General features: G+C 51.8%; 1 protein-coding gene across 1 annotated transcript; it reads left to right on the forward strand.

Moving 5' to 3' along the window:
- Positions 1 to 14,424: 14,424 nt before the first annotated feature.
- On the forward strand, positions 14,425 to 25,302 carry LOC100423539 (TBC1 domain family member 3B-like). Its single transcript, XM_077970733.1, has 15 exons — positions 14,425 to 14,625; positions 16,051 to 16,123; positions 16,305 to 16,387; positions 17,678 to 17,717; positions 18,202 to 18,282; positions 18,735 to 18,842; positions 19,166 to 19,275; positions 20,524 to 20,572; positions 21,098 to 21,218; positions 21,896 to 21,990; positions 22,387 to 22,452; positions 22,918 to 23,017; positions 23,376 to 23,528; positions 24,506 to 24,868; positions 25,055 to 25,302. The coding sequence occupies exons 2-15, from the start codon at positions 16,052 to 16,054 to the stop codon at positions 25,300 to 25,302; spliced, it is 1,689 nt and encodes a 562-aa protein (XP_077826859.1). The 5' UTR covers positions 14,425 to 14,625; position 16,051.
- Positions 25,303 to 26,640: the final 1,338 nt, after the last annotated feature.

Genomic DNA, 26,640 nt, shown 5'->3' on the forward strand with positions numbered 1-26,640 from the left:
CCAGCTGGCCCCATGCTCTTCTGCCCCCTGGTCTTTCTGGTCCCCTCATGAGGCCCAAGTGATCCACATGGCCAGCCCCAGCCCCATCCTACTGCAGGCCTGTGTGGCCGCTGGAGAGCCCATGCTCATTTCCTCACCCCGAGGGGGCCTGATATGCTTTCTGGATCCTGGAGGAAACTGACCCCCTATTCTCATGCCGGTGCAACTTCTTCCAAGACCTCAAAACTGGACAATGTGAACTGGTCTTTTTTCTTGTCTCCTCTTGCTAGGACTGTCATTGGGACAATCATAGATGGGCGTGGGAGTAGAGGACAATGGATCAATGGATGAATGGACAGTAGTCCAGGGAGTATATCCCTGTCTGTACTGAACTGGGCCCTTCCTCCAATGAGCAGCCTTCCTGAGTGAGTTTATACAGTCATTCCTTGGTATCCATGGAGGATTAGTTCTAGGGTCCCGGGGATGCCAAAATCCATGGATGCTCAAGTCTCTGACATAACATGGCCTAGCATTTACATACAAGCTATGTACATCCTCCCGTATACATTAGACCATCTCTAGATTATTCATCATATGTAGTACAATGCAGATGCTATATAAATGGTTGTGATAACTATATTGTTTAGGGAATGAAGAACAAAGTGTGCACATGTTCAGTAGAGACATAACCACCCAATTTATTTTCTGAATATTTTCCATCTGCTGTTGGCTGACTCCACGGAAGCAGAGCTCCCAGATACGAGGGCCAAGTGTGCCTTGAGAGTAGGGTGGGTGAGGTTGCTAATGAGTACAGGGGAGCAGGTGTCGATCAGGAGGGCCCTGCACTGGGGCATCTGGACGCCCTGTCTCAGGACCTGAGACTCTGTTTGGATGGCACAGGCCGACTTAGCCCAGGCTGGTCTAGACTTCGCTTGCATCCAGAAGCCTGAGACCAGCCTGGGAAACATAGGTGGACCCTGTCTCTAGAGAAAAGTCAAAGAAATTAACCAGGCATGGTGGCGTGTGCCTATAGTCCCACCTAGTCAGGAGGCTGAGGCATGAGGATTGCTGGAGCCCATGAGTTCCAGGAAGCAGTGAGCCATGAGTGCACCACTGCACTCCAGCCTAGGTGACAGAGTGAGACTTTATCTCTTAAAAAAATTAAGAAATTTAACATAGGTACAATCCAATTAACTAAATAATAATGCAAACTATTATCTAAGGTTATTAAGGCCGGAATTGTCCCATTTTTGCCCAACTTCTCGTACCTGTCCCAAGATCCCACCTCGGACTCACCCTCTGCCTTCAGCTCATGTCTCCTCAGCTTCCTCCAGATGGTCCAGCAAACACACACCTGGGCTGAATGGTAGAGCTGATTGCTCATACACAAGGGTAGACCCGTGGGCAGGCGTTTTCAAATTTATACTGTAAAGGAGAACGCCCTTTGAGAAACACTTTGACAGTGAATCTAGGCCTCAGTATCCATCAGCTGCTCTGGTGAATTTTGTGGAAGCTCAGTGAACACCTGCTCTGCAGGGTGCATGTGAAAGGGGTGAGGATGAGTAAGCTGCAGATAAACAAAACAGGACACAGGGGCCCTGTCGAAGCTCTATCCCCTGCCTTCAGCACTGACGAATCAAATAAACTCTTAGGGAATGGTGGCCACGTGCTGGGCCAGCCCCAGGTTCTCAGGATATGACAGTGAGTGGCGCAGAGCCAGGCCTTGCCCTCGGGGAGCTCTCCAGCATACACCTCCCTCTACCCTCCCAGCACCCCGCAAAGCAGGCATCAATGTCACTGTTAATGCACAGAGGAGGAACCTGATGGTTAGACAGGTTCATGGGTTTTCCAGGGTTGCACGGCTTCTGGGGGACGAATGTGACCCTGAGGACAGGGCACAGGCCAGTGTAATGCCAGGTTGGAATGAGCTGTGATCTGTGCCACGTAGAGGCCTAGGCCAAGGTGGGAGTGACTGATGGGAGTCGCTGAAAACACCCTTGGGTCCTCACCTGCCAGCTCCCAGGAGTCCGGAACTGCCAGGAGGGTGGTGGCAGGTCCCCCATCCTCAGCTGGGTGGGCCCGGATAGAATAACAAGGCGAGGGCACATTTCCCCGGCCATTCCCTCCAGGTGCAGCTGTGACCTGCTCATTCCAATTTTGTGGAAATGTTTCCACACACACACAATTGCAAGTAGCAGTGGACGTGGTGAGAGGCGTTTGGACATGGGATAGGCAGTATTTTGGAGGCAGAGCCTCCAGGGCTCGCCGATGGGTTAGCTGCACGGCTTGAGTGGGGAAGGAGAATCGAGGATGATGTGTTCAAATTGGTCCATTCACTTCCTCTGTGCCACACCTGTGCTGGGCACTGGGAGAGACAGATGAGCACAGGAGCCCCGGCCGGGGGGAGGTGTGGGAGGAAGCCCAGCGTGTCTGGGCATGGTAGGAAGTCAAGAGTGTCTACTGGGAGCTGAGGGCTTATGTCCACCTGGGTGCCATCCAGGTTCTCTGCATGGATGAGTATAAGCTGAGCTGCCTGGAGGAGGAGCAGCTGCTGTTGGTGGTGACCAGCACGTTCCGGAATGGAGACTGCTCTGGCAACGGAGAGGTGGGTGGCGTGAGGTCTGGATGGTCTAGGGGGTTTTAGGGCGCAGGAGGACCCAGGAAAGGGTCTGTGGGATGCAGGACGTCCTATGGAGGGCGTTTGGAAGTCAGTGCTCAGGTCACTCTGGGTCACTCAGGTCATTTGCTGGTCTCTGTCATAATTATTGCCACATGAGAGTCCCACCTTTCCTATGACATATTTTATATATTTCTGTGAATGGCCTACCTGTTTATATTTACAATTTCGTGTTTAAAGGAAATTTGTCTCACTCTCACAAATGGAGAGCCAACAAATCATAAATTCAATGAAAACAAAATGAAGTCAATGAATTTTAGCTAGATACTATTCCCTGACCAAGCAAGGCCTGCTGGAGGTGGTACAACTGTTATGCCCAGACCGTTTGTTCCCCAAAGAAGACCACCAGAGTCCAGTGTCAAAGCCAAGCGGCAAAGATCTTTACAAGTTCGAACTTGGTCCCTCCATTCCACAGTATACAAGAGGGCCCCGAACAATGCGAGCGTTTGCTTTTTATAGCCCGAAAGTTGCAGGGGAACAAAGAAATTCTTTTGGCTCCCGCGCTTTCAGTAACCTTGAATGGCTGTCTCCTTATCGGAGACTTTCCAGGTGGTGTTTGTACTGGGCTCAGGGAGTTTTGAGCCCGGGGCTGAGGAATGTGCCCAGCTCCTTTCACAACCAGGGTTTGAATTGAGATCTGCCAAGCTTCTGAGTTTATTCTCTTTTCCCCACACCAGGGTTCCTCAATACTGCATTACTGACATCAGGCGCCAGACAGTTCTTTGTGACGGGGTCTGTCCTGCGCCTGGCAGGATGTTTAGCAGCTTCTCTGGCCTCCACCCACTGGATGCCAGGGGAATGCAGAAGAGGCTCCTCATTCTCCCATTTCATCCTCAGGACAATATCCAGACTCGAACTTTTCACATCTTCTCCCAGTGTATCACTTGTTCTCTTTGCTTCCTGCTTCCCTTTCCTGGCTAGCCCAAGTCCCACAGTGTAACTCATGGACTTCTTTCTTCACCTTTTTCAACTTTCTCACTTCCTCATTCTCTGGGACACAACAACTTGTCTATTGGTCATCAAAATTCTTTCACCCAGCCTATTTCAGGTTGGGTGGTAACATCCAATGGTAACATCAATCCCAGCTTACAACTTTATTTCTAGAGATAGAGTCTCACATTTTTGCCCACTACTGGGCTCAAGGCATCTCCTGCCTCCATCTCCCTAAGTGCTGGGATAACAGCCATGAGCTGCCATGCCTGGCCCCAATTCATAACTTTCTATGTGACCTCAGGTATGTTACTTAAACACTCAGAACTCTGGTTTCTGCATTCATAGGTTGGGATAATACCTACCCCTTCCAGTGCCATTTTAAAGATGTCACATAATACCTTACACAAATACATATAATACAAATAGTTTCCCACTCAGGACAGTGCCCAGTAACTGTGGTTCCCCCACCTTGCCCTCTCCCTACCAAGCTCCCTTTCCACCTGCCCTGCAATTCCCTTCCGTGTTCTCTTTCATGTGTTTACACGCCTGTCTCTTCCACTAGAATCAGCTTCTCAACAGCAGCGCTATTGACAGTTTGGGCAGAATCATCCTTCGTTGTGGGGACTGTCCTGTGCGTAGTAGAATGGTCACAGCGTCCTAGTCTCCACCCCACTCGATGTCAGTAGCACCCTCCAAGCTGTGACAGTCAAAAGTAACTCTCAACATTGTCAAATGTCCTCTGAAGGACAAAATCACCTCTAATTGAGAACCGCTGCACTAGAATGATGGCTACCAAAGTTTTTGGAGCAAGATCTACAGTAAGAACCATTTTCTATATGTATATACACACACGGTATGTGAAAAACTTCATTAAATCATTCTTCCCCTTGCATGTCCCACTCTGATAGGTTCTGTTCTGTTTAAAAACAATGAGTAGGTCGACCATGGTGGCTCACGCCTACAATCCCAGCACTTTGGGAAGTCGATGGAGGCTGATCACGAGGTCAGGAGATTGAGACCCATCTGGCTGACACGGTGAAACCCTGTCTGCACTAAAAATAAAAAAATAAATAAATAAAGTAGCAGGTCGTAGTGGCAGGAGCCTGTAGTCCCAGCTACTAGAGAGGCTAAGGCAGGAGAATGGCATGAACCCAGGAAGCAGAGCTTGCAGTGAACGGAGATGGGGCCACTGCACCCCAACCTGGGCGACAGAGAGAGACTCCGTCTCAAAAACAAGCAAACAAACAAAAATACCAAAAAAAAAAAAAAAGGCAGGGCGCGGTGGCTCACGCCTGTAATCCCAACACTTTTGGAGGGCAAGATGGGCAGATCACGAGGTCAGGAGATTGAGACCATCCTGGCTAACACGGTGAAACCTCGTCTCTACTAAAAATAGAAAAAAAATTAGCCAGGCGTGGAGGCAGGCGCCTGTAGTCCTAACTACTCCGGAGGCTGAGGCAGGAGAATGGCGTGAACCTGGGAGGTGGAGGTTGCAGTGAGCCGAGGTCTTGCCACTGCACTCCAGCCTGGGCAACAGAGCGAGACTCCATCTCAAAAAAAAAAAAAAAAAAAAAGGAAGCAAACTGGGTATGTGCTGTTAGAGGTGGTGTACGTTTTCAGCATTATAAATGAATAGAGATGAAAAGTTTCTTTGGTCCATAGATTGTGGTATCTTACCTAGTTTTGGATCTCTTCCACTAAAGGGATTGCCTGTTGAACATTGTTAGGACTGTAAGCACTGAAAGCAAACTGCCTGGGTTTGAATTTTGTTCTGTCCCTTGTACCCTGCCTGGCTTCAAATCCTAGCTCTACTTATTAAGTTCTTTTAAGGTGATGATCTTTGAGCAAACGTCTTAGCTCCTGTTTTCCCAAGTAAATGGACACAATAGTTGCTACCTTGTGAAGGATTCATGTAATTGACCAGCGTTTACCAAGTAGCATCAGTGTTCAGTTTTAGTCATTGGTGATTCTGTATTTTGACTGTGAGGGGGTGTTGGGGTGGGGGGGTGTGGTGTGGTGTGTGTTTAGCACATAATTGCATGCGGAAAGGAAAAATACTTTTGATAACCTAGAGGCAGCTTTTCCCTGCTTTTGTGTCAAAAGGGAAGAAGGGAGTTGAGAGAGGGAAAGGAGTTCTGTTCAATACTAAGCTCTCTTCCTCAAAATCAGAAGTACATAGAATGTGTAATAATTTACAGAATTTCTAGACTTCAACAATCTGATTTTTTAAATTTTATTTTTTATGTTTTCAGGTTGAGACTGAGGTAAAGTTAATCTGAGGCGACGCTCTGGATGTACTGAACAGACACCTCATTCCAGCAGCTACCACTGGCAAGTCCAAGGTTTTCTATTATGAAATGTAGGTTCTACACTAACAATTAACAAGTGTACTTCAATAATTTTAAACACTCTCAGGAATAATTGACTTTGTTTCTTTTTTTTTTTGGTGAGACATTTCATATTATTTTCCTTATTAAATATAACCAAAAATCCCACCGAAATTACGTGAGGAACCTCTAAATATCAACAAAATTATCACTTGATAGACTAGAATTAAACAAGCAAGTGGTTCCAAGAAGTGGCACAAGTGTATTAATCATAAAATATACTTTCTGCATGAAACATTCAGCCAGCACTGTGCAATGTGTGGCCGTTTGGGGGAGGGAAATGAGATAGGTCCCATGAAAGCAAAAGAATATAAATAACTAAAGCAAAAGCTAATGCATTTTTATAATAGCCTGACCATCTTTTTATTCCAACATCAACTATCCTTCTAACATTAAATAATTATTTTTAAATAAAAGTTGGAAACCTACATAGAAGAAAGTCATGATTCTAAAAAGGCCAACTTTTAATCTTACATTTTCCTTTCTAGTATAGAACCTACATTTTGTAATAGAAAACCTTGCTGCTGGAATGAGGTGTCTGTCCAGTGCATCCAAAACGTCCCCACAGATTAACTTTAGCTGTCTCAACCTGAAAAAATAAAAAATAAATTGTAAAAAATCAGAGTGTTTCAGTCTAGAAATTCTGTGAATTATTACACATTCTATCTACCTCTGGTTTTGTGGAAGAGAGCTTGTATTAAAGGGAATTCCTATCCCACTCCAAACTCCCTTCTTCTCTTTTGACACAAAAGCAGAGAAAAGCTGCCTCTGGGTTATCAAAAGTATCTTTTCTTTTCTGCCTGCAATTAAGTGCTACAGGCACACACCACCTCCCACCCCAGCACCGCCTCACAATCCAACTACAGAATCACCAACGACTAAAACTGAACACCGATGCTACTTGGTAAATGCTGGTAAATTACACGAATCCTTCACAAGGTAGCAACTATTGTGTCCATTTACTTGGGAAAACAGAAGCTCAACATTTGCTCAAAGATCATCCCCTTAAAAGAACTTAATAAGCAGAGCTAGGATTTGAACTCAGACAGGGTGCAAGGGACAGAATAAAATTCAAACCCACGCAGTTTGCCTTCAGTACTTACATTCCTAACAACGTTCAACAAGCAATCCCTTTAGTGGAAGAGATCCAAAACTAGTCTACCAAAAATCTATGGACCAAAAAACTATTGTCACTCATCTCTATTCATTTATAATGCTGAAAATGTACAGCACCTCTAAACGCATATACCCAGCTTGCTTCGTATTTTTTTTCCTTTTTTTTTTTGAGATGGAGTCTCACTTTGTCCCTCAGGCTGGAATGCAGTGGTGCGAACTCGGCTCACTGCAAGCTCTGCCTCCTGGGTTCATGCCATTCTCCTGCCTCAGCCTCCTGAGTAGCTGGGACTACAGGCACCCACCAACATGCCTGGCTATTTTTTTTTTCTACTTTTAGTAGAGACGGGGTTTCACCATGTTAGCCAGGATGGTCTTGATCTCCTGTCCCCGTGATCCACCAGCTTCGGCCTCCCAAAGTGCTGGGATTACAGGCGTGAGTCACTGTGCCCGGCCGCTTGCTTCCTATTTTCTATGAACTCTTCTTGGCACTACTGTTGGACCTTTCTAGGTTCCTCTCACGCTCCTGGAACCTCCTTTCCACTGTAAAACATTCGCTCACCCTTTCTTCCGTAATTGCATCTTTATCTTAGCTAAGCAAAACTATTTTCTGAATCAGCTATCTCCCTGATGGCTTTTCAAATAGAGACTGCTGTAGGAGACGAAAGGTTTCCATGTTCTCCTAGCTCTTCACATACTCAGTGACTCCTCTCCTGTTACTCCAAACCCTTCCTCCTTACAAGCCGATATTCTACATTCTATTTCTCAGTTTCTGTCATCAATAGATCTCTAGGCCCCTCTCCCACATTCAGCCAACCTATCCAATACCTGAGATCACACCAAGGTATGGTGTGGCCACATTCCAGTCAACAGAGTTCTGTGCTTTCTACTCCAAGACTTGCACTTGTCCGTATCCCTAACTGTGCTGCTCCATCCTAGAAGTCTTACATTGTAATGCTCCACTCTTGGCCCATGGCTTCGTCTTTTAGTTCCTTTTCTCTTCTTGTTTCTATTTAGGGACTCATCAAGACATCTACACTCTTTCTCTCTTTCTTTCTTTCTTTTCCTTCCTTCCTTCCTTCCTTTCCTTCCTTCCTTCCCTTCCTTCCTTCCTTTCCTTCCTTCCTTCCCTCCCTTCCTTCCTTCCTTTCCTTCCTTTCTTCCTTCTTTCTTCTTTCTTTCTGTCCTTCCTTCCTTTCCTTCCTTCCTTCCTTCCTTCCTTCCTTCCTTCCTTCCTTCCTTCCTTCCTTCCTCCTTTCCTCCTGTCTTCCTTCCTTCCTCCCTTCCTTCCTTCTTTCTTTCTTTTGCATGTTTCTCATCTAAGACATCCAGACTTGAACTTTTCACATCTTCTCCCAAAGTATCAGTTGCTCTCTTTGCTTCCTGCTCCCTTTCGTAGCTAGCCCAAGTCCCACAGTGTAGCTCATGGACTTCTTTCTTCACCTCTTTCAGCTTTCTCACTTCCTCATTCCTCTGGGACACAAAACTTGTCTATTGGTCATCGAAATTCTTTGACCCAAAATATTTCATGGTAGTGGTAACATCAATCCCAGCTTACAACTTTATTTTTAGGGACAGGATCTCACTTTTTTGCCCACTACTGCAGCTTCCAGGAGAAAAAGATATTCGCCTTTGCCCTGAAATATTCTGTAGCCTAATCTACATGACCAAAAGACAAAAATCTTCCAAGATATAAAATGTGTACTATATATGCAGTCATCTGAGCACTAGGCTGTGACCTCAAATGCCAATCCCTATGGCCAAATTACTGAGAGACATAAGCCTGAGAACTAAGCCAGACACTCGAAAGAAACAAGCCTCCCTTTTCAGAGACATTTTCTAAAACCATAAAAATAAAAGGCAAAAATTAGGACATATTCAGGTAACAGCAACCTCCTTCCCCCAGATAATTTCTGTTGTATAAAACCCAAAGATTAAAAACTACGATATTGGATTTAAAAATAAACCTGAGTCTTTCAATAAAAAGAAGAATGGGACAAAGTTAACCCAAACCACTCATCATTTTTCTTGAAAATACAATAGTTCCCTTTTATCTGAGAGGGATCCATTCTGAGACCCCCGAGTGGATACGCTGAAACCATGGATAATACCAAGCCTGATATATACTATGTTTTGTTCTATACATACCAGTCTTGGTGAAGTTTAATTTATAAACCAGGCACAGTAAAAGATTAATACCAGAACAACTGTAACATACACTAATAGAAGTTATATGAACGTAATCTCTTTTTCTCTCAAAATATCTTATTGTACTGTACCACTGGTAACTAAAACTGCGGATAAGGGGGGACTATTGTACAACAGTCTCACCATTTCCCGCTATTTCCGAATCACTTTTAGCTTGTCTTCTCCTCCCTTGTTTCCTTCTTTCTGTTCAAGGCTGCTGATTCTTCTCCAGGAGGCTCTTCTGGCTCCAATCACATTCTTACATGTAACAGAGAGGAGGTTTCTTTCTTCAGCTGTCAGCTCCACATCCATCCCTGCTACTTTCTTCATTGACTCCACCATTTCTATAAGAGAAAAGCAAAATCTGTACACCTGCAGAATTAGCACCACATGGATGCTGCCGAAGGGTTTTCTGCCTGTGTCCCCTGGAGGGGGGACATCACTTCTCCCCTGGACAGGAGCCCATTAAGCAACACTTGGAGGAGTCAAGGAGTGCCACACCAGAATGTGGGGACCAGTGACGTCAGGGAGTGCTGGGCAGCAAGTCCCAAGGTCCTCAGGGTGCCCCAGGGCCTTCCTTGGAAACCGTACTGCCGTCAGTGCCCTGGCACCATAGGCCTGTGATGAGAGTGCAGCGTGAGCGATCTACAAACTGCCTTCAGGGTCTCTCTTCCATTGTCCTGGTGAAGAGCACAGCCCTGATCCGTGCAGGCCTCCTGACCCACACCCTCGTGTTCTCTCCCAAACACACTTTCTTATCTGCTCAATATGGACAGGCTGAGAAGGCTAGAACCTTCCCAAGTTTTTAAGTTCTGCCTCCCTTTTGATTATAAATTCTGTCTCTAAATCATTCTTCTTTTCTTTCATTTTCCTAGAAACATTCAAGAGAATGAAGCTGCTCCTTCAATACTTTGCTTAGATATTTCTTCTGCCAAATTTCAGGTTCATCACTCGCAAGCTCTGCCTTCCAGAAAACACTGGGAGCACAATGCAGCCAAGTTCTTTGTCACTTTATGACAAGCGTCACCTTTCCTCCACTTTCCAATAACGTGTTCTTCATTGCCATCTGAGACTTCATCTGGATGATTTTTCCCTTCCATGTTTTTATTTTTTTAAGAGACTGAGTCTCCCTATGTTGGCCAGGTTGGTCTTGAAGTCTCATCCTCAAGTGATCCTCCCGTCTTGGCCTCCCAAAGTCCTAAGATTCCAGGCATGAGACACCAGGCCTGACCCCCTCCATATGCTACCGACATTCTGTCCAGCTCTCCTCTTCTGAGCCCGTACCAGAGTCACCTTTAACCAAGAGTCACAGGGAGAAGACGGCCACCCACACGCCAAGAGACAGGCCTGGAACAGAGCCTTCCTGTACAGCCTCAGTGGGACCCACCCTGCTGACACCTTGATGGTGGAGTCATGGTCTCTAGGATTGTGAGACAGTAAGATTCTGTTGTTGAGGGTGCCCAGTCTGTGGTCCTGTAAAACAGCCCTAGTAAACTAACACAGCCTGTTAGCCCACAGACGGTGGAGAGATGGAATGAAATAATAATAGAAATATATGTGAAATAATAATAGAAATAAAGCACACAATAAATGTAATGGGTTTGAATCAACTCCGCATCATCCCTTCCCCTTCTCCCGGGTCCATGGAAGAGTTGTCTTCAAGAAACCTGGTCTCTGGTGCCAAAAAGTTTGGGGACCGCTGATGTAAATGTTTCTAAAAATGGTTAAGCAACATAAGGTTTACCTGCTACAAATAATGCAGATTTAAATGCTAATAAAAATGGGTGCAAATGAAACACTCTTTCTGTGGTCCGGGGAATCTTAACCATTCTATCAGAAAAACTTGCAGCTTGGAACTGCAGCTGTCTTCCCACATCCTGTCCACTGTAAAGCCCTGCAACACACACACATGCACACACGCACACACACACACGCCCACACACGCACATACATGCACATACATAAATACATTCCTATGCACAAACCTGCGCACACGCATGCACATACATACATACATACGCATGCATATACCTCCATACACACACACACAGACACACACACACCCTGTGCTTCATGCCCTCACCAGGGTTTCCTGGGAGAGAATGCATGTTTTTAGGAGAAATGAAGACAATTCGGCCCCTCATTCTCCTGGTGTTTGCACAAGTGCCTTCTCTGCAGACCATGCTTCAGTGCCTTTCTTGGTTCTCCCTCTTACTGAAAGAGAGAGGCAGAGACCCCTACCCCTGTCACCCACCACCTCCACCCCTAGGCTGCCCCAGGCCCAGGTTCCAGAAGTCTCCCAGGATCCAGGAACTAAGGGCAACCACTGGGTTCCACAGCCGCTAGTCCATGGGTCAGGCACCTCTCTGCGAGCTGACAAACCTTGGCTCTCATGCCCCACACCAAGCCAGCCACACCGCCGTCCCCCCACCAGCATTATTACTGCCTCCTGATGTTAGTCCTGACAACCCTACTTGCTGATAATCTTGCCCCCTCACACGCTGCTCCAGGCAAGCCCAAAGGCCAGCACCCTCCACCCACCCTTCCTGGGGGCCACTCTACTTTCTGCTTGCCCAGATGTCTTCACCTGGCTTTACCAAGCTAGAACAGATAACAGGGATGAGCCCCCGGCCTCTACTGGGAAGATTTGCCAAAATGCTCTCCATTTAGAAGGAGGAACAGTGATGGGGCCTACAAATGACCCCAGGATGGTCACCCAAGCAACAAGAAGGGCAAGGAGCCCAGTTTCCTGCCCTTACCCTGGGAAGATGTGGCCAGGGCACCACAAGGCCCTGGAGAGGGGTGGGCAGGAGAGCAGATCCAACCTCTTCTTCAGGAAGCAGCCACCACCCCAGGAAGCAGCAGATGGGGGCGCACAGGCAGAGCCCCCGGTGCTGTAGAGCAGGGCCAGCAGATCTGTACTCAGCCTCAGCACCGGGGAGCTACAAGACAGGCTGAGACCCTGATAGGTTTGGATCTGTGTCCCCACCCAAAACTCATCCCTCCTGTGTCAAGGGAGGAACCTGGTGGGAGGTGATTGGATCTAGAGATAGTTTCCCTGGTGCTGCTCCCCTGAGAGTGAGGGAGTCCTCAGGAGAGCTGATGGTTTCAAAGTGTGGCACTTCCTCGTTCTCCACTCACTCCCTCCTGCCGCCTTGTGAAGAAGGTGCCTGCTTCCCCTTCGCCTTCTGCCATAATTGTAATTCCCTGAACTGTGAGTCGATTAAACCTCTTTCCTTTATAAACTACTCAGTCTCAAGTATTTATTATTATTATTTTTTTTAACAGAGTTTCAATCTTGTCACTGAGGCTGGAGTGCAATGGCACCATCTAGGCTCACTGCAACCTCTGCCTCCCAGGTTCAAGGGATTCTCCTGCCTCAGCCTCCCGAAGTAGGTGGGATGACAGGCGCCCGCCACCACGCCCAGCTAACTTTTTTTGTATTTTTAGTTGAGACGGGGTTTCACCATGTTGGCCAGGCTGGTCTTGAACTCCTGACCTCAGGTGATCCACCCGCCTCGGCCTCCCAAAGTACTGAGATTACACGTGTGAGCCACCACGCCCAGCCTCAAGTATTTCTTTACAGCTGTGTGAAAACAAACTAAAACCCCTTCCCTGAGGTGCCTTCTGCTTAGGCAACCAGCTGCCCCATGTTCCTCCTCTGCCTCCTGGTCTTTCTGTTCCCATGATGAGGGCCAAGTGATAAACAGGGCCAGCTGCAGCCCCATCCTACTGCAGCCCGTGTGGCTGCTGGAGAGGCCGCGCCCCTTTCCTCACCCCAAGGGGCCCTGATACGCTCTTTGGATCCTGGAGGAAACTGACCCCCTATTCTCACACTGGTGCAACTTCTTCCAAGACCTCAAAGCTGGACAACGTGGGCCGGTCTTTTTAAATGTCTCCACTTGCTAGGGCTGTCACTCGGAGAGCACTAGAGGGTGGTGCCAATGGATGAATGGATGGTTGGATGGATGGACAGTAGTCCAGGGATGATGTCCCTGTCTGAACTGAACTGGGCCCTTCCTCAAATGAGCAGCCTTCCTGAGTGAGTTTATACAATTGTCCCTTGGTATCCATGGAGGATTAGTTCTAGGGTCCCGGGGATGCCAAAATCCATGGATGCTCAAGTCCCTGATATAACATGGCCTAGTATTTACATAAAAGCTATGCACATCCTCCAGTAGACATTAGACCATTACTAGATTATTTGTGATATGTAATACAATGCAGATGCTACATAAATGGTTGGGATACTGTATTCTTTAGGGAATGATGACAAGAACAAAGTCTGCACATATTCAGTAGAGACATAACCATGCAATTTATTTTCTGAATATTTTCCATCTGCTGTTGCTGAATCCACAGATGCAGAGCTCCCGGATATGAGGGCCAAGTGTGCTTTGAGAGTAGGGTGGGTGAGGTTGCTAATGAGTACAGGGGAGCAGGTGTCGATCAGAGGTCCCTGCATTGAGGCATCTGGACGCCCTATCTTGGGACTTGAGACTCCGTTTGAGTGGCACAGGCAGACTGAGTCCAGGTCAAAGTTCACCCCTTGAAGCTTCATTTTATCCCAAGCTCTTTCTGGACCCTGGAATTTGGCATCCCCTAGGCCCTGGCAGGAAGGACAGATGAACCAGATTTTAGATAACATGTCTGGAATAGAGTGAGGCCCTACTGTGTGCCTGGCACTTTCCCCACAGGATCCTCTAGCTAGAACATTCAAGGGTCATGGTGAGAAATACCCAGTTAAAATATCAGAAATTTAAAAAAAAGATACCATTAGAGACACGAAAATACCATTAAGTAATAGTAGTAGCATTTGTATTCTGAGATTCAACAGTAGTGGTCACTTCCCTCCATCCTTCTGTGTATCCCACACCACCCTGGGCGAGGAGGGCTGAGGTTAGGGAACACCCGTGGATGCTCTGATACTGGTCCTGGGCCTCGGGGGTGACAGTGATGAGGAACTGGGTGCACACATGAATGGGGCAGCCAGGCCTGGCCAGAGAAGGCACACACATGTGCACAGATGTGTTTACCCATGTACAGGTGTGCACGCATGCACACAAACACATCGCAGGCAGGCATGTGGCCGCCTCAGGCAGCGGAGGACCCTGACTCTGGGCCCTGCTGACCCGGGCAAGGCCCCACTGTGATGCGTGCCATGACCTCAGAATGTCACTGGTGCTTAGCACCAATCCGCTGTCCGGCCTGCCTCTGTGTTCTACGGCAGTTACCCACGCACAGTGGTATCAGCTACACACGCACGGTGGTATCTGGGACCAGTTTTGTGGACTCAAAGGTTTTCTACCTGAGAGGCATAACGCAGACCAACTGATTCATCGGAATCAGGTGAGTGCGACCTGCTCTCTTCCCTCCAGGCTGACTTGGGGACAGTGGCTATGCTGTGGGTGGTGTTGGCCTCTGGGGAGCTAAAGAGGAGGGTCATCCCTGAGCACTCACCGGTCGCCCGTTCTACACTGCCAGTGTAGACGATTGGCTCTTTCGTCCTCACGGTGGCTTCATAGAGTGAGTGCTGTTCCCTAGTGTACCCATTCGACAGGTGAGACGTCTGGGGTCAGAGAGGTGGTTACCGGCCTGGGAATCCAGACAGGACCCTGGGTTTTGCTCTCAGCCCTGCCGTACGCTGTGCTGGAATTCAGGCCTGAACCCTGTGACCTCCCTGCCCTAGATCCCAAGTCTTCCCAGGTTTCCCATCCTGATGGGGCAGAGCCTGGTCCTGGCAGAGCCACTGGGATAGATCCACTGTGGGTGGGGGAATAGGAGGGTCCTCAGAACACCTCTGTGCCCTAAGCTGGGTCCTGATGGTGGCTGTGGGCCTCACTGAACACACATGGTCCCTTGTCCTGGGGAACCTTCTGTCCTTGGGTAGCTGTGGAAAATGAAGGAGCCCTGGAGGGCTGGCTGGGGGGAGACTATCTTCTCTTCTGTTCAAAGGGGTCCGGGCACTGGGGTTCTCTCCACATATTTCTTGCTCTGTCTGGTCCTTTCGAGGCCTCGCCCTCCTTTTGCCCCAAGTGTTCCCAGGAGGGATGGTCCATCCAGGTGTTCTCTGGGACCAAGGACCCACTGTCCTTCCTCAGCGACCTGGGAAAATGAAGCCCCCTCCTGTAGGGACAGCTCAGAATGGTGGAGTCCAGTCCCTCCCCGAGTGAGGGTTTCCACTAGCACAATAGATCATTTTCATCCCCCAAACCGAACACCCTCCTGCTCAACTGGCATTATTCCTAAAGTGGCTTCACTGTTCAGACTCAATGGCCACGGGAGCCAAAGTGATGAGCGGAGAAGAACAGAGCAGTCAGGAGAGATCTTGATCCCTGTAGGAAACTGGACATCTCTGTGGTCCCTGAGCATCCCAGGAGGCCGATTGTACAGAGACCTCTGGTCACTGACCTCAGTCTCCCTCCACATCCCTGGAATAGCCCATCATGGGCCCTTCACCCTTGGCAGGTGGACACTATTCAACCTGCTGGGGCAGGTGTGTCCCCATTTCATGGCAATTGGGGACGACGGGATTCTCTGTCCAGTTCCCACTGTCCTCAAGTGCTTGGGATGATGCCCACCCCTGCTTGGGACTGTGGACTCCAGAGACTCCTGCAGGTGTGGGACACTAGGTCTGGCACCTTTTTAACTGGGGAAGGTGATGGAGTCGGGGTTACACGGCCAGCCAGCATCTGGGAGCCTGGTGGGAACGGTTCAGGTGTTCTCCGAAGGTCTCAAGTACAATGTAACTTTTAGATGATTTTTGTCTCACAGGATGGTAATCATAGAGGATGCAGATAGTTTGTGGGCACAGGAGCGAGAGAATATCATCATGAACTATGAGAAGGTACAGGTCGGTCTGCTCCTTGGAGGGAGGCCTCTTCCAGTGCGCCCTGGTCAAAGGGTCCTGGGCTCCCCAAAGGGTCCTGGGCTCCCTAGGAGCACAGAGTGGGCACGGGTGGCCACTACCCCCAGGCCTTTGCACCCTTTGCCCTGGACCCCTCACCAAGCCTCCCTCTGGGTTACAGGGACACCGAGCCGGGCTGCTAAAGGACATGGGGCCTGAGCCTGTTGGAATCTACAACAACATTGATCGCTTTGGGATTGTGCAGTGAGTCCTCTGTGCTCCCCTCACCCCTGAAGCACCTGTCTCAGCTCAGGGATGGGTTTGCTTTCAGAAAGGCCTTTCTGAGGCAGGACTGCCTCGCCGGGTCAGGCCAACCTCCTTTCCAGGGTCAGAACTCCTCCCTGGCTCCCCTGCAGGTCCAGCCCGAGGTTGCTGTTAGGCCAGAGGTGCGGGGCCCATCTAGGGAGCGGGTGGGAATGGAGACTGGCCTAGGTCAGGCCCCTGGGCTCTCAGCAGTTCTGTCCCCAAGTCAGCACAAGAGGAGCGGGGCAGCCTGAGGGTCTGGCCATGTCTACTTGGAAACAACCCCAGTGAAATCCAAGGGTTCTGGCTACAGGGTGAGGGGACGCCTGGCCTAGCCTCAGGGCTGTTGTCCAGCAGGTCTCTGAGGGCCCACCTGCCCCTGTCCTCCCTCATTTCCCTAGAGATACAGCCCTCACTGTCCCCATGGGGAAGGGGGAAAGGTATGGGAACGATGGGAGCGGTGGCCCTAGGAGAATGGGGGAGGAGATGGGCAGGGCCCCGTTCTGGGTATTTCATGGTGAGGTCAGGGAGGCAGCAGGGCTTGTGGCTAGAGACCCTGGGTCTGGTGCTGGGAAAGGACCTGGGGCCATGTAAGAGGAGCCCAGCCAGGAGTCCATCCCTTAGGGTTCTTAGGATGGAGAGACAGAGGATCCCGGGGGAGGTAGGGTGGGAGGGAGCTGATGAGTTGTGCCACTTCTGAAACGCAGAGTGTGTGGGTCAGGTGCAGGGAGAGGCAGGTGGATGCTGGGAGTCAGAACCTGCAAGGGCCTTGGGGCTATTAAGTGGGATGGGGCCCTGGTACACCAGGAGTACACCGGGCAGGTCTCAGGGCAGGCTCCCTTGACCCTGGTGGTGTGATGTGGTCACTCCCTGAGGGACTCCTGTCAGGGCCCAGTCGCCCACTCTGGGTGGCCCCCATCCCATCTCAGGGCTGACCTTTCTCAGCTCCAGCAGAAAGCACCACCTCCAGTCCAGGACGGGCAGCCCCATTGTGCAGCCTGACCACCCCCCACGCCAGGAGCCCCAGTAACCCCGGCCAGGCTGGCCCCGCACTCCTTCTTCTCCCAGGTCCTGCCCCTCCTGGGAGTCAGCCCCACAGGAAGGCCCTTGTCCTCCCTTCCCTGTGTCTTTTCCTGGACTGAGCGCTGAGCTGGATAGGGACAGAGCCTGTCCTTTCTGGGGGTTGGCTCCCAGTCTCGGGGAGCTCCAGGCCCTGTGCAGGTCCTCAGTTCTGCCTGGGTTGTCTTACAGTGAGACAGAGCTGCCTCCTGCCACTGCTCGGGAGGCGAAGGTAAGAACCTGATGCATGGAGGGGCTGGTTCGGGGCGTGTGGACTGGGCGAGTGGTCGGTGAGGCAGAGGAGGCAGCTGGCCTGGGCGGTGGCAGGTGAGGGCAACACGATGTCCCTGAGAGGGGCAGCACTCCCTGCTGGAACTGACCCCAGGCTGCTGTAACTTTGACAGCTTGATAAGATTCCAAAGTGAGAACCACAGTTGTGGCTTGGGGGTGGCTGCCCGCCTGTGTCAGGACCCCACGTAGAGGCTGGGACCTGACCTAACACTGGTGTGTCTGTGGCCTGAGGATGGCACGTCCCGGGGTCCCAAAGCCAGCCCACTGGCGCTCATTTGCTCAAAGGCTCTCAACCCTTAGGGTCTGCCCTTCCCTGGCTCCCTCCAGCTGGGTCCACCAGGGTTCCAGAGCCCAAGACGCAGCATCCACGGGCGGCTCTGGGAAGCCTGGCAGCTCCGCTAACTCCAACATTCCTCATTTGACAGCAAATGCGGCGGGAGATAACACGAAAGAGCAAGTGGATGGAAATGCTGGGACAGTGGGAGACATATAAGAACAGTAAAAAGGTAATGTGTGGAGGGAGAGGCCCTGGGAACCACTCTCTGCAGAGACAGGGGACGGGCACCCATGGCTGTGGCCTGGCACCGTCAGCCTCTCAGAGGGTGGGTGGCACACTGTCCTCACCCAGAAGACTGCAGGCCTGGTTGGTGGTTTGCCTGCCTGTTCGTGCAAGCGTCACCTTGCTGGGAGGGAATCTGAATCTAGCGCTGGGACCACCCGGAGCTCAAGGCTAGGGATGCCCTGGTGACCCAAAGGAAGGAAAATGTTCAGATCAGAGTTCCGACTCTGAGTGCCCATCCACTCTTTCAATCCTGGGAAGGGAGACTGTGTCCCAGCTTAATGTCACCTCTAATGAGGAATCATAGGGCCAAAACCAACCATTTCCAGAATCCTCGGGCTGTGGTCCTCACTGGGGTCGCCCCGTGGCCTGTGACATCAGATTGTTTTCTGCCCACAGCTGATAGATCGAGTATATAAGGGCATTCCCATGAACATCCGGGGCCAAGTGTGGTCAGTCCTGCTGAACATACAGGAAGTCAAGTCGAAAAACCCCAGAACATACAAGGTACGGCCCAACAAACAGGACAGGCCGTGTCAGGGGCCCAGGTCTCCAGCTGGAGGGAGCGAGCATCAAGCCCAGGCTGGGGGGTGGGTGGGATGGTCAGATGCACATCCTGGGCACGGACGGTGACATAGTCACCACAGACAAACTCAGCTCTGGTGACCCTCCCCGGCTTCAGTAACAAGCCAAAAAGCAGCTTTGTGCACAAGGAAACCTTCCTGCTTTCCTTCCTTCCCGGAGTGCTGACTGTGGGCTGACTGCCATTTGGGGCCAGGAGTCTTCCATCTGTTCTGAGGCTGCTTCCTCTTCTTGGCCCTGCCCTACAGGTCATGAAGGAGAAGGGCAAGAGGTCATCTGAACACATCCACCAGATTGATGTGGACTTGAGCAGGACATTAAGGACTCACATCTTCTTCAGGGATCGATACGGAACCAAGTAAGCCTATGGGAGCCACAGGGTCTCATCAGAGATGGAGTGAACGAAAGGGATGGGGGCTTCCCCGGAGAAGAGGCCAGGGTCACCTAGGGGGGATGACAGAGCTGCAAAGACCTCCCCTGACCCAGGGAGCAGCCGGCACCATGAACTGAGCACCTGGTTCCAAGCCCTGGGCCAGACTGGAACATGTGGGGCCAGAACCCAGGAGGATCCTGAGGAGACAGAAGGCAGCAAAGAAAATCATGCACAATGGTGAAAGGTGCTCTCCCTGACCCACGGGGACCCATGGTAGGACTCACGGGAGGGTGGCAGGATGGAGGGCCCATGAGCCTCTCCAGGCAACACTGACAGCACCAAATGCTGGGGCAATTAGGGGTCCTGGAAACTGTCATCCTGGTCTGCTGGGAACATGACATGGCACAGCCACTTTGGCAGCCAGTTTGGCAGTGACTCACAAAGCTCAATGGACTTCAACCACGTGTCCCCAAAGTATCACAAATATTGAACCCACTGATTTGAAAACTGATGTGCACATGAAACCTGCATGCCACGACCACTGCTTGCTTCATCGTCACTCACACAAGGAGCCTTCGGGGACAGTCTTCAACATGGGAACGGGGAGAGCAAGGCTGGTCCTCCCTTTGAACGGAAGCCACAGTGAGAAAAGGGAATGAGCCAGTGATGCCCGCACAAACGTGGGTGGATCCTAGATGCATTTTGCTGAGGGAAAGAAGCCAGTCCCAATAAGCTACCACATAGGATTCCCATTCCTGGGCCATTCTGGAAAAGGCCAAACCATAGGGATTGAGAAGCAGTCTGGGTGGCCGGGGGCTGAGGGATCAGGGAGATGCCGGGTGCATAGGGGCCAATCGGGAGACTTGGAAGATGAAGGAGTCGCTTCAGGAGGGGCTGGAGCAGTCGCCAGGAGACTCTGCCCATTGGTTTAGAACCGTGGAGGAACTGTACACCCAAAGGCTGAACTGGCATGTCTGCAAACTGAAAATAAATAAAGAAAATCATTCAGAGTGAAAAGGATCAGGCAAGTCACTGTACAACTGGGCTATCTGCATGTCACAGATGTGGATTTTACTGAAACATTTCCTCAAAGTCAAAGGCCCTGAAGAGCTCACTGCTTATCTGGTGAATCATCTGAACCTAAAGTGGGATTTGTTGTTAAGCTTTGTAGACAAAGTGAAACTTACGGCATCTGCACAAAACAAACAAAAGCCTCATTTCTCTGTTTCCTAGGCAGCGGGAACTATTCTACATCCTCCTGGCATATTCGGAGTATAACCCGGTGAGTATTCCTGGCAGTGACGTTCCCGGGCAGTATTTCCCTGTTCACAGGAGTGGGTGTCTGGTGGGGGTGCCATCACTTCTTTTAAAGTTAGTGTTTGTGACCCACCAGGATATAGGAGGTAGAACTCCAGCTCACTGCTGGCATAAACCTCCAAGCAAGGGAGTGGTCTCAAGGGGTCAAGCTGAGACACAAAGGAGTCGGGGCCTGGACTCCTGGTGTCACCTGGGTCTGACCACCACTTCTCAGAACAAGAAATGACGCCCTCCTCCTGGGGCTGCCCCAAAGCCCAGGAGCTTGGCAGGGTCGCATGCGGGATGGTGCCATCAGGAGACAGTTTGGACAAGGTGCTGAAGTGCCTGATGGACTTGGCTCTTGTCATGAAATGAATTTGCATCCTGAGGAAGCCTCTTCTTCAGAGGAAGCCTCCCCAGTCACCTCTGCCCTCTCCAATGACATGAGTCCTCCCAGGTGACCTCAGTCCTCCCAGGTGATGTCCTTCCACGGTGACTCTGGCTTTTGCAGGAGGTGGGCTACTGCAGGGACCTGAGCCACATCGCGGCCTTGTTCCTCCTTTATCTGCCTGAGGAGGATGCATTCTGGGCACTGGTGCAGCTGCTGGCCAGGGAGAGGCACTCCCTGCAGGGTAGGTGAACAGGTGCCCAAGGGACCTCATGCAGTCAGACCCAGGGACGGCCACCCTGGCCAGATGATCTCAGCTTTCAGTCAAGGCACCTTCCTTGGCCAGCTCCTTGGGAGTCTTTAGGATGTCTCTGCGGAGGGTCCCACAGGAGTCCGCGGCTGACCCCAAAGCCCAAGTCAGACGCCTTTCATCCCCATCAGCGGAGGGCATCTCATCCTCCCCGTGGCCACCCTATGTGTCCTGCTGCCACGTCCTCTGGATCTGATTGTGTAGCTGACTCTCCAATCCCTGAGAGTCCTGCTGCCCTTGGTGCCCATGAATGGGCCGACCAAGCCCAGGTGGCAGCATCTCCGCAACCCGTGTCCCCTGGTCTGACCTCAATTCCAGTAGACGACCAAGAGCCCAGCACCCACCCTGCTCTGGTTGCCATGTGGTGGCCTCAAGTCATGTTTGCCCTTTTTGCACCCTGGTCCAGGAGGCGTCCAGGGGAACCTCCAGCCAGGCTCCAGGGGATGTTCCTGCCCCACGTCCCCAGGGCAAAGGCTGCATGGTGGGTCACCAGATGGGAGGATGAAAGGCCTTGAGGTTTGGGGGCCTCTCCAGCTGCCCAGCTCTTCCAGCTGATGGCTCCACATCTTGGGGGAAGGCTCTGATTTCTTGATGGGCTTGGGGCTTCTCAGGATTCCACAGCCCAAATGGCGGGACAGTCCAGGGCCTCCAAGACCATCAGGAGCATGTGGTCCCCACGTCACAACACAAGACCAGGTGGCATCTGGTGAGTTTATGGCGTCTGGTGAGCAAGCTTGGGCTCTTCCCCAGAGACTCTGCCTCCCGTGGAGCTGGAGGAACGGGGACTGGAGCCCCTGGTGGGGCTGGTGACTGGATGAGTCCAGCCAGGGCCTGACCTGGGACGTCAGGTTCTCCATGGGCTGGGAGTTGGATTCCTTTCCTGCCCTGGAGGAGACAGAGGCACAGGGATGGGGGCCCAGCTCCCGCAGAGCAGGGCAAAGGGCAGTGTGTCCACCGGGAGTGTGGGAAGGGGCCGGTGTTGGGGGGAGCCCTGGACACCGCCCAGTGTTCTGCACTAGGGGAAGGGTCTTCAGAGGCCCTGGAAGAGGGAGGTTTTTAGGGCAGCCCAGGGGGCACTGAGCACCTCTGTTCCTCCCATCAGGACAAGGAAGGTCTTTGCGCGCAGGATTCCTCGTTAGGCTGGCTTCTCCAGATGTTGAATGACGGGGTAAGAAGGCACAGGGAGACCCTGGCTCAGGGACCCTCCTTGCCCTGCAGTGCCTTGCTTCCCCAGCCTGGGGGTCTGGCTCAGCCACAGCCCACAGGAGGCTCCGCCCACAGGGGGGCCTCACAGGACACACAAACCAAACCCTCTGCCCAAGAGGGGTCATCCCAGGGCAATGACTGGAGCTCAGGACCTTATAGGCAGACTGGGCCAAGACCTGACTTGGGAGGGATCAGGGAAGCCTCAAGCCCTGGGCAAGCCCCTCTCTCCAGGAGCCACACCCCCACTCCAATGAGTGCCCCCCATGAGGAGCTGCAAGACCTTGTCTGACCCAGCGCCCTGGAGGGCTCAGGAAACCCTCATGGGGAAGGTCACTGACTCTGGGGACTGAAGCCCCAGTGGGCTCAGTTCGAGCCACCAGCCCCAGCCTGGAAGGGCTACAGTCTCCCACACCTGCTATCCCCACAGATCTCTCTTGGGCTCACCCTGCGCCTGTGGGACGTGTATTTGCTGGAAGGAGAACAGGTGTTGATGCCGATGACAAGCATTGCCTTTAAAGTTCAGAGGAGTAAGTCTACATGTGCCCAGTGGGGCCTGGGGAGCCCTGGGGTCAGACGCTGACTTACCCGAGGGCACCTTCCTCACAGTGTCCTCATGATCCTCTGTTCTGGCCCAGAGGGAGGTCTGGCCAGGTGGGCTGGGCAAGGCACAGTGACACCGAGCCCATCCCCCACATGACCCAGATGAATGTTGTGAGCACTTCCCTACCCACTTCCCCCAGCCACAGTCTCCTGTGCACATCCAAACCCCTGGGGTGGCCACAAAAGATTCCCGCATCGCCTAGTGGGAGCCTGAAGTGGCCACGGGGTATCAGCTGTGCCCCCTCCCAGGGAACTCTCCTGACCTGATGTCCACCCTGTCCCTAGAGCGCCTCATGAAGACATCCAGGTCTGGCCTGTGGGCACGGTTTTGGAACCTGTTCTTTCACACCTGGGAGTTGGATGATGACTCTGTGCTCAAGCATCTTAGGGCCTCTACGAAGAAACTAACAAGGAAGCAAGGGGACCTGCCACCCCCAGGTGAGCTCCAGTGCCGTGTCCCCCCCCATGTCACCCTCTGGGACAGTCAATAATAGGGGAGTGCCCGAGACCCACAACCCTACTACCTGGGCCTTCCTCTTCACCTTTTCTTCCTCCTCTTCCTCCTGGACTCTAAGAAAGTACAGGAGGCCACCGGTCCTCACGGCAGGCGCTCAGTGCGTGTGTACTGGATGTGTTGTGCCCGCAGGAGGGCGATGTGGGCAAGACCTTCCAACAAGCCCCCTCCCACATTCCACAGTGTCTCTGTCTCCCCATCACAAGGCCATCAAGGGCACTAAAGAAGCCAGACCCATTTGTGGGAAACCCCGCCCCTCCCTGCAAGCACCCACAGCCTCAGAGAGCAGCAGAGGCCCCTCACTCCTGCACGCTCCTCCACGGTTTCCAGGACAACAAGCCTTGAGCCAGGGAGACAAGGGAATCGGGTGTCCCTGACCCCAGAGCATTCAGGGAGAGGGCACAGGCTGCACCCCAGGCGAGAGCCAGAGCCAAGAATTCAGCCAGATGTGGGAACGGTCAGTCCTGGCATGGACTGGGCAGCCCAGGAAGGCAGAGGGTGACCCACATCCAGGTCCAATCACCCACTGTGGAGATGGGTCCCCATGTGAGGTGACAAGGGGCTGGGTGACATCCAAGTCCCCTCCCACCTGAGTTCTCACTGGGGGCTGTATCCCTGGCCCAACAGCCCTGGGACGAAGGTGTGTGGTAGGAATCCCCCAGCCAGTCCGAACTCTGGGGGCAGTCCTAGGAGCTACCTGTCATGCCCTGATAGCTTCCCCATGCCAGGCAGCACACACCCCTCCCTCTGGGATCAGCAGACTACAGGCATGTCCTCAGTGTCAGACCACGGGGCCACACAGAGATCCTGAGGACTCCAGAGACCCAGGCAGGTGGGGCCTGGCTGGGAAAGGCCTACATGGACTCAGTGGAGACGCTGACCACGTCTGTTTTTCTTTCAGCCAAACCCGAGCAAGGGTCCTCGGCACCGAGGCCTGTGCTGACTTCAAGTGGCAGAACGACCCTCTGCAAGGGGGACAGGCAGACCCCTCCAGGCCCACCAGCCCGGTTCCAGCGGCCCATTTGGTTAGTTTCCCCACCATGGGCACCTTGTTCTTCCACATCTTGTCCTGGTGGGGCTGTCCGGGAAGACACCTACCCTGTGGGCACTCAGGATGTGCCCAGCCTGGTCCCGGCTCAGGGAAGACCTCAGGGTTCCTGGAGATTCCTGGAGTGGAACTCGATGCCCCGGCTCCCGACGGACCTGGATGTAGGGGGCCCTTGGTTCCCCCATTATGATTTCGAACAGAGCTGCTGGGTCCGTGTCCCTTCTGAATGTGGCCTGGACAGCCCCGGGACTGTGGGACAGGGCCAGCTCGAGAAGCCCACGGGGACCCTGACACCAGGCCCTGCCCAGGCCCATCAGGACTGAGGGAGGCCAGGAGATATCCCACTGCAACAGGGCACCCCGTCTACGGACAAGAGACTTGCACCCAATTTCTACAATGGCACCGTATCCCAGGAACACCAGCTGGCCACCTGCTGGCAGGCGGAACATCCTGCGGAGGGGGTGAGATTGGCTTTCATTGCACTGAGCCACAATGTGGACATGGACTTCCAGCCCTGCCCTGCACCCAGCACTGATTCCAACCAGGACAGCTCCTTAACAGCTAGGGACGAGCAGCAGCGCGCTCCCACCTCAGGGCCTTGCCTCTGTCACCTCTACTTGGAAAATTCTCATTTCCCTCCAGGGTTCTAGAAGCATCTGGGGCAGGGCTCATGGCTGGATAACTTCCCAAGATTTAACAACCCAAGCAAACTTCACGTCCTCGTTTTATTTTTTGTTGAACTTATGAAAATTGATTAAGAAAGTGTGCAGCTCAAAAGACCTTCACAGATGGAACACACCAGCCCCCAGATCACAGAGCCAACCATGCCCAGCCCCTCCCAGCACCCCCAGCCGTGTGACCAGCTTTCTGAATTCCCACAACACCGTGTGCCTGCCTTTGTATTTTCAACTCATAGATGATTAACCCCTTCATGTTTTAAAATAAATGTTTTCTGTTGAAATTAGTTTAGATATAAAAGATTGAAAAGGCACTACTGTGGCCTCCTACACCTTCCATCCAACTGCCCCTAATAATGACGTTTTGCAGTTCCATGGCACATAACAAATTTAGACTGGGTGTGGTGGCTCACACCGGTAATCCCAGCAATTTGAGAGGTCGAGGCAGGACGTTCAGGTTCACTTGAGTCTAGAAGTCTGGGACCAGCCTGGGAAACACAGGTGGACCCTGTCTCTAGAGAAAAGTCAAAGAAACTAGCCTGGCATGGTGGCGGGTGCCTATGGTCCCACTTAGGAGGCTGAGGCAGGATTGCTGGAGCCCATGAATTCCAGAAAGCAGTGAGCCATGACTGCACCACTGCACTCCAGCCTGGGTGACCGAGTCAGACTTCCCCTCTTAAAAAAAATTAGCAATTTAATGTGGGTACAGGGTACAATCCTATTAACTAAATAATAATGTGAACTATTATCTAAGGTTATTAAGGCTGGAATTCTCCCATTTTTGCCTAACTTCTCATACTTGTCCCAAGATCCCACTTCGGACTCACCCTCTGCCTTCAGCTCATGTCTCCTCAGCTTCCTCCAGATGGTCCAGCAAACACACACCTGGGCTGAATGGTAGAGCTGATTGCTCGTACACAAGGGGAGACCTGTGGGCAGGGGTTTTCAAACTTATACAGCAAATGAGTTTTCCATGGTGTTCTGAAGATCACCCTTTGAGAAACACTTTGACAGTGAATCCAGGCCCCAGTATCCATCAGCTGCTCTAATGAATTTTGTGGAAGCTCAGTGAACACCTGCTCTGCAGGGTGCATGTGAAAGGGGTGAGGATGAGTAAGCTGCAGATAAAGAAGACAGGACCCAGGGGGTCTGTCGAAGCTCTATCCCCTGCCTTCAGCCCTGACGGATCAAATCCAACTCTTAGGGATTGGTGGCCACATGCTGGGCCAGCTCCAGGCTCTGAGGATCTGAGAGTGAGTGATGCAGAGCCAGGCCTTGCCCTCGGGGAGCTCTCCAGCGTACACCTCCCTC

The sequence above is a fragment of the Macaca mulatta genome, chromosome 16, assembly GCF_049350105.2.
Source record: "Macaca mulatta isolate MMU2019108-1 chromosome 16, T2T-MMU8v2.0, whole genome shotgun sequence".
Classification (NCBI taxonomy): Eukaryota; Metazoa; Chordata; class Mammalia; order Primates; family Cercopithecidae; genus Macaca; species Macaca mulatta.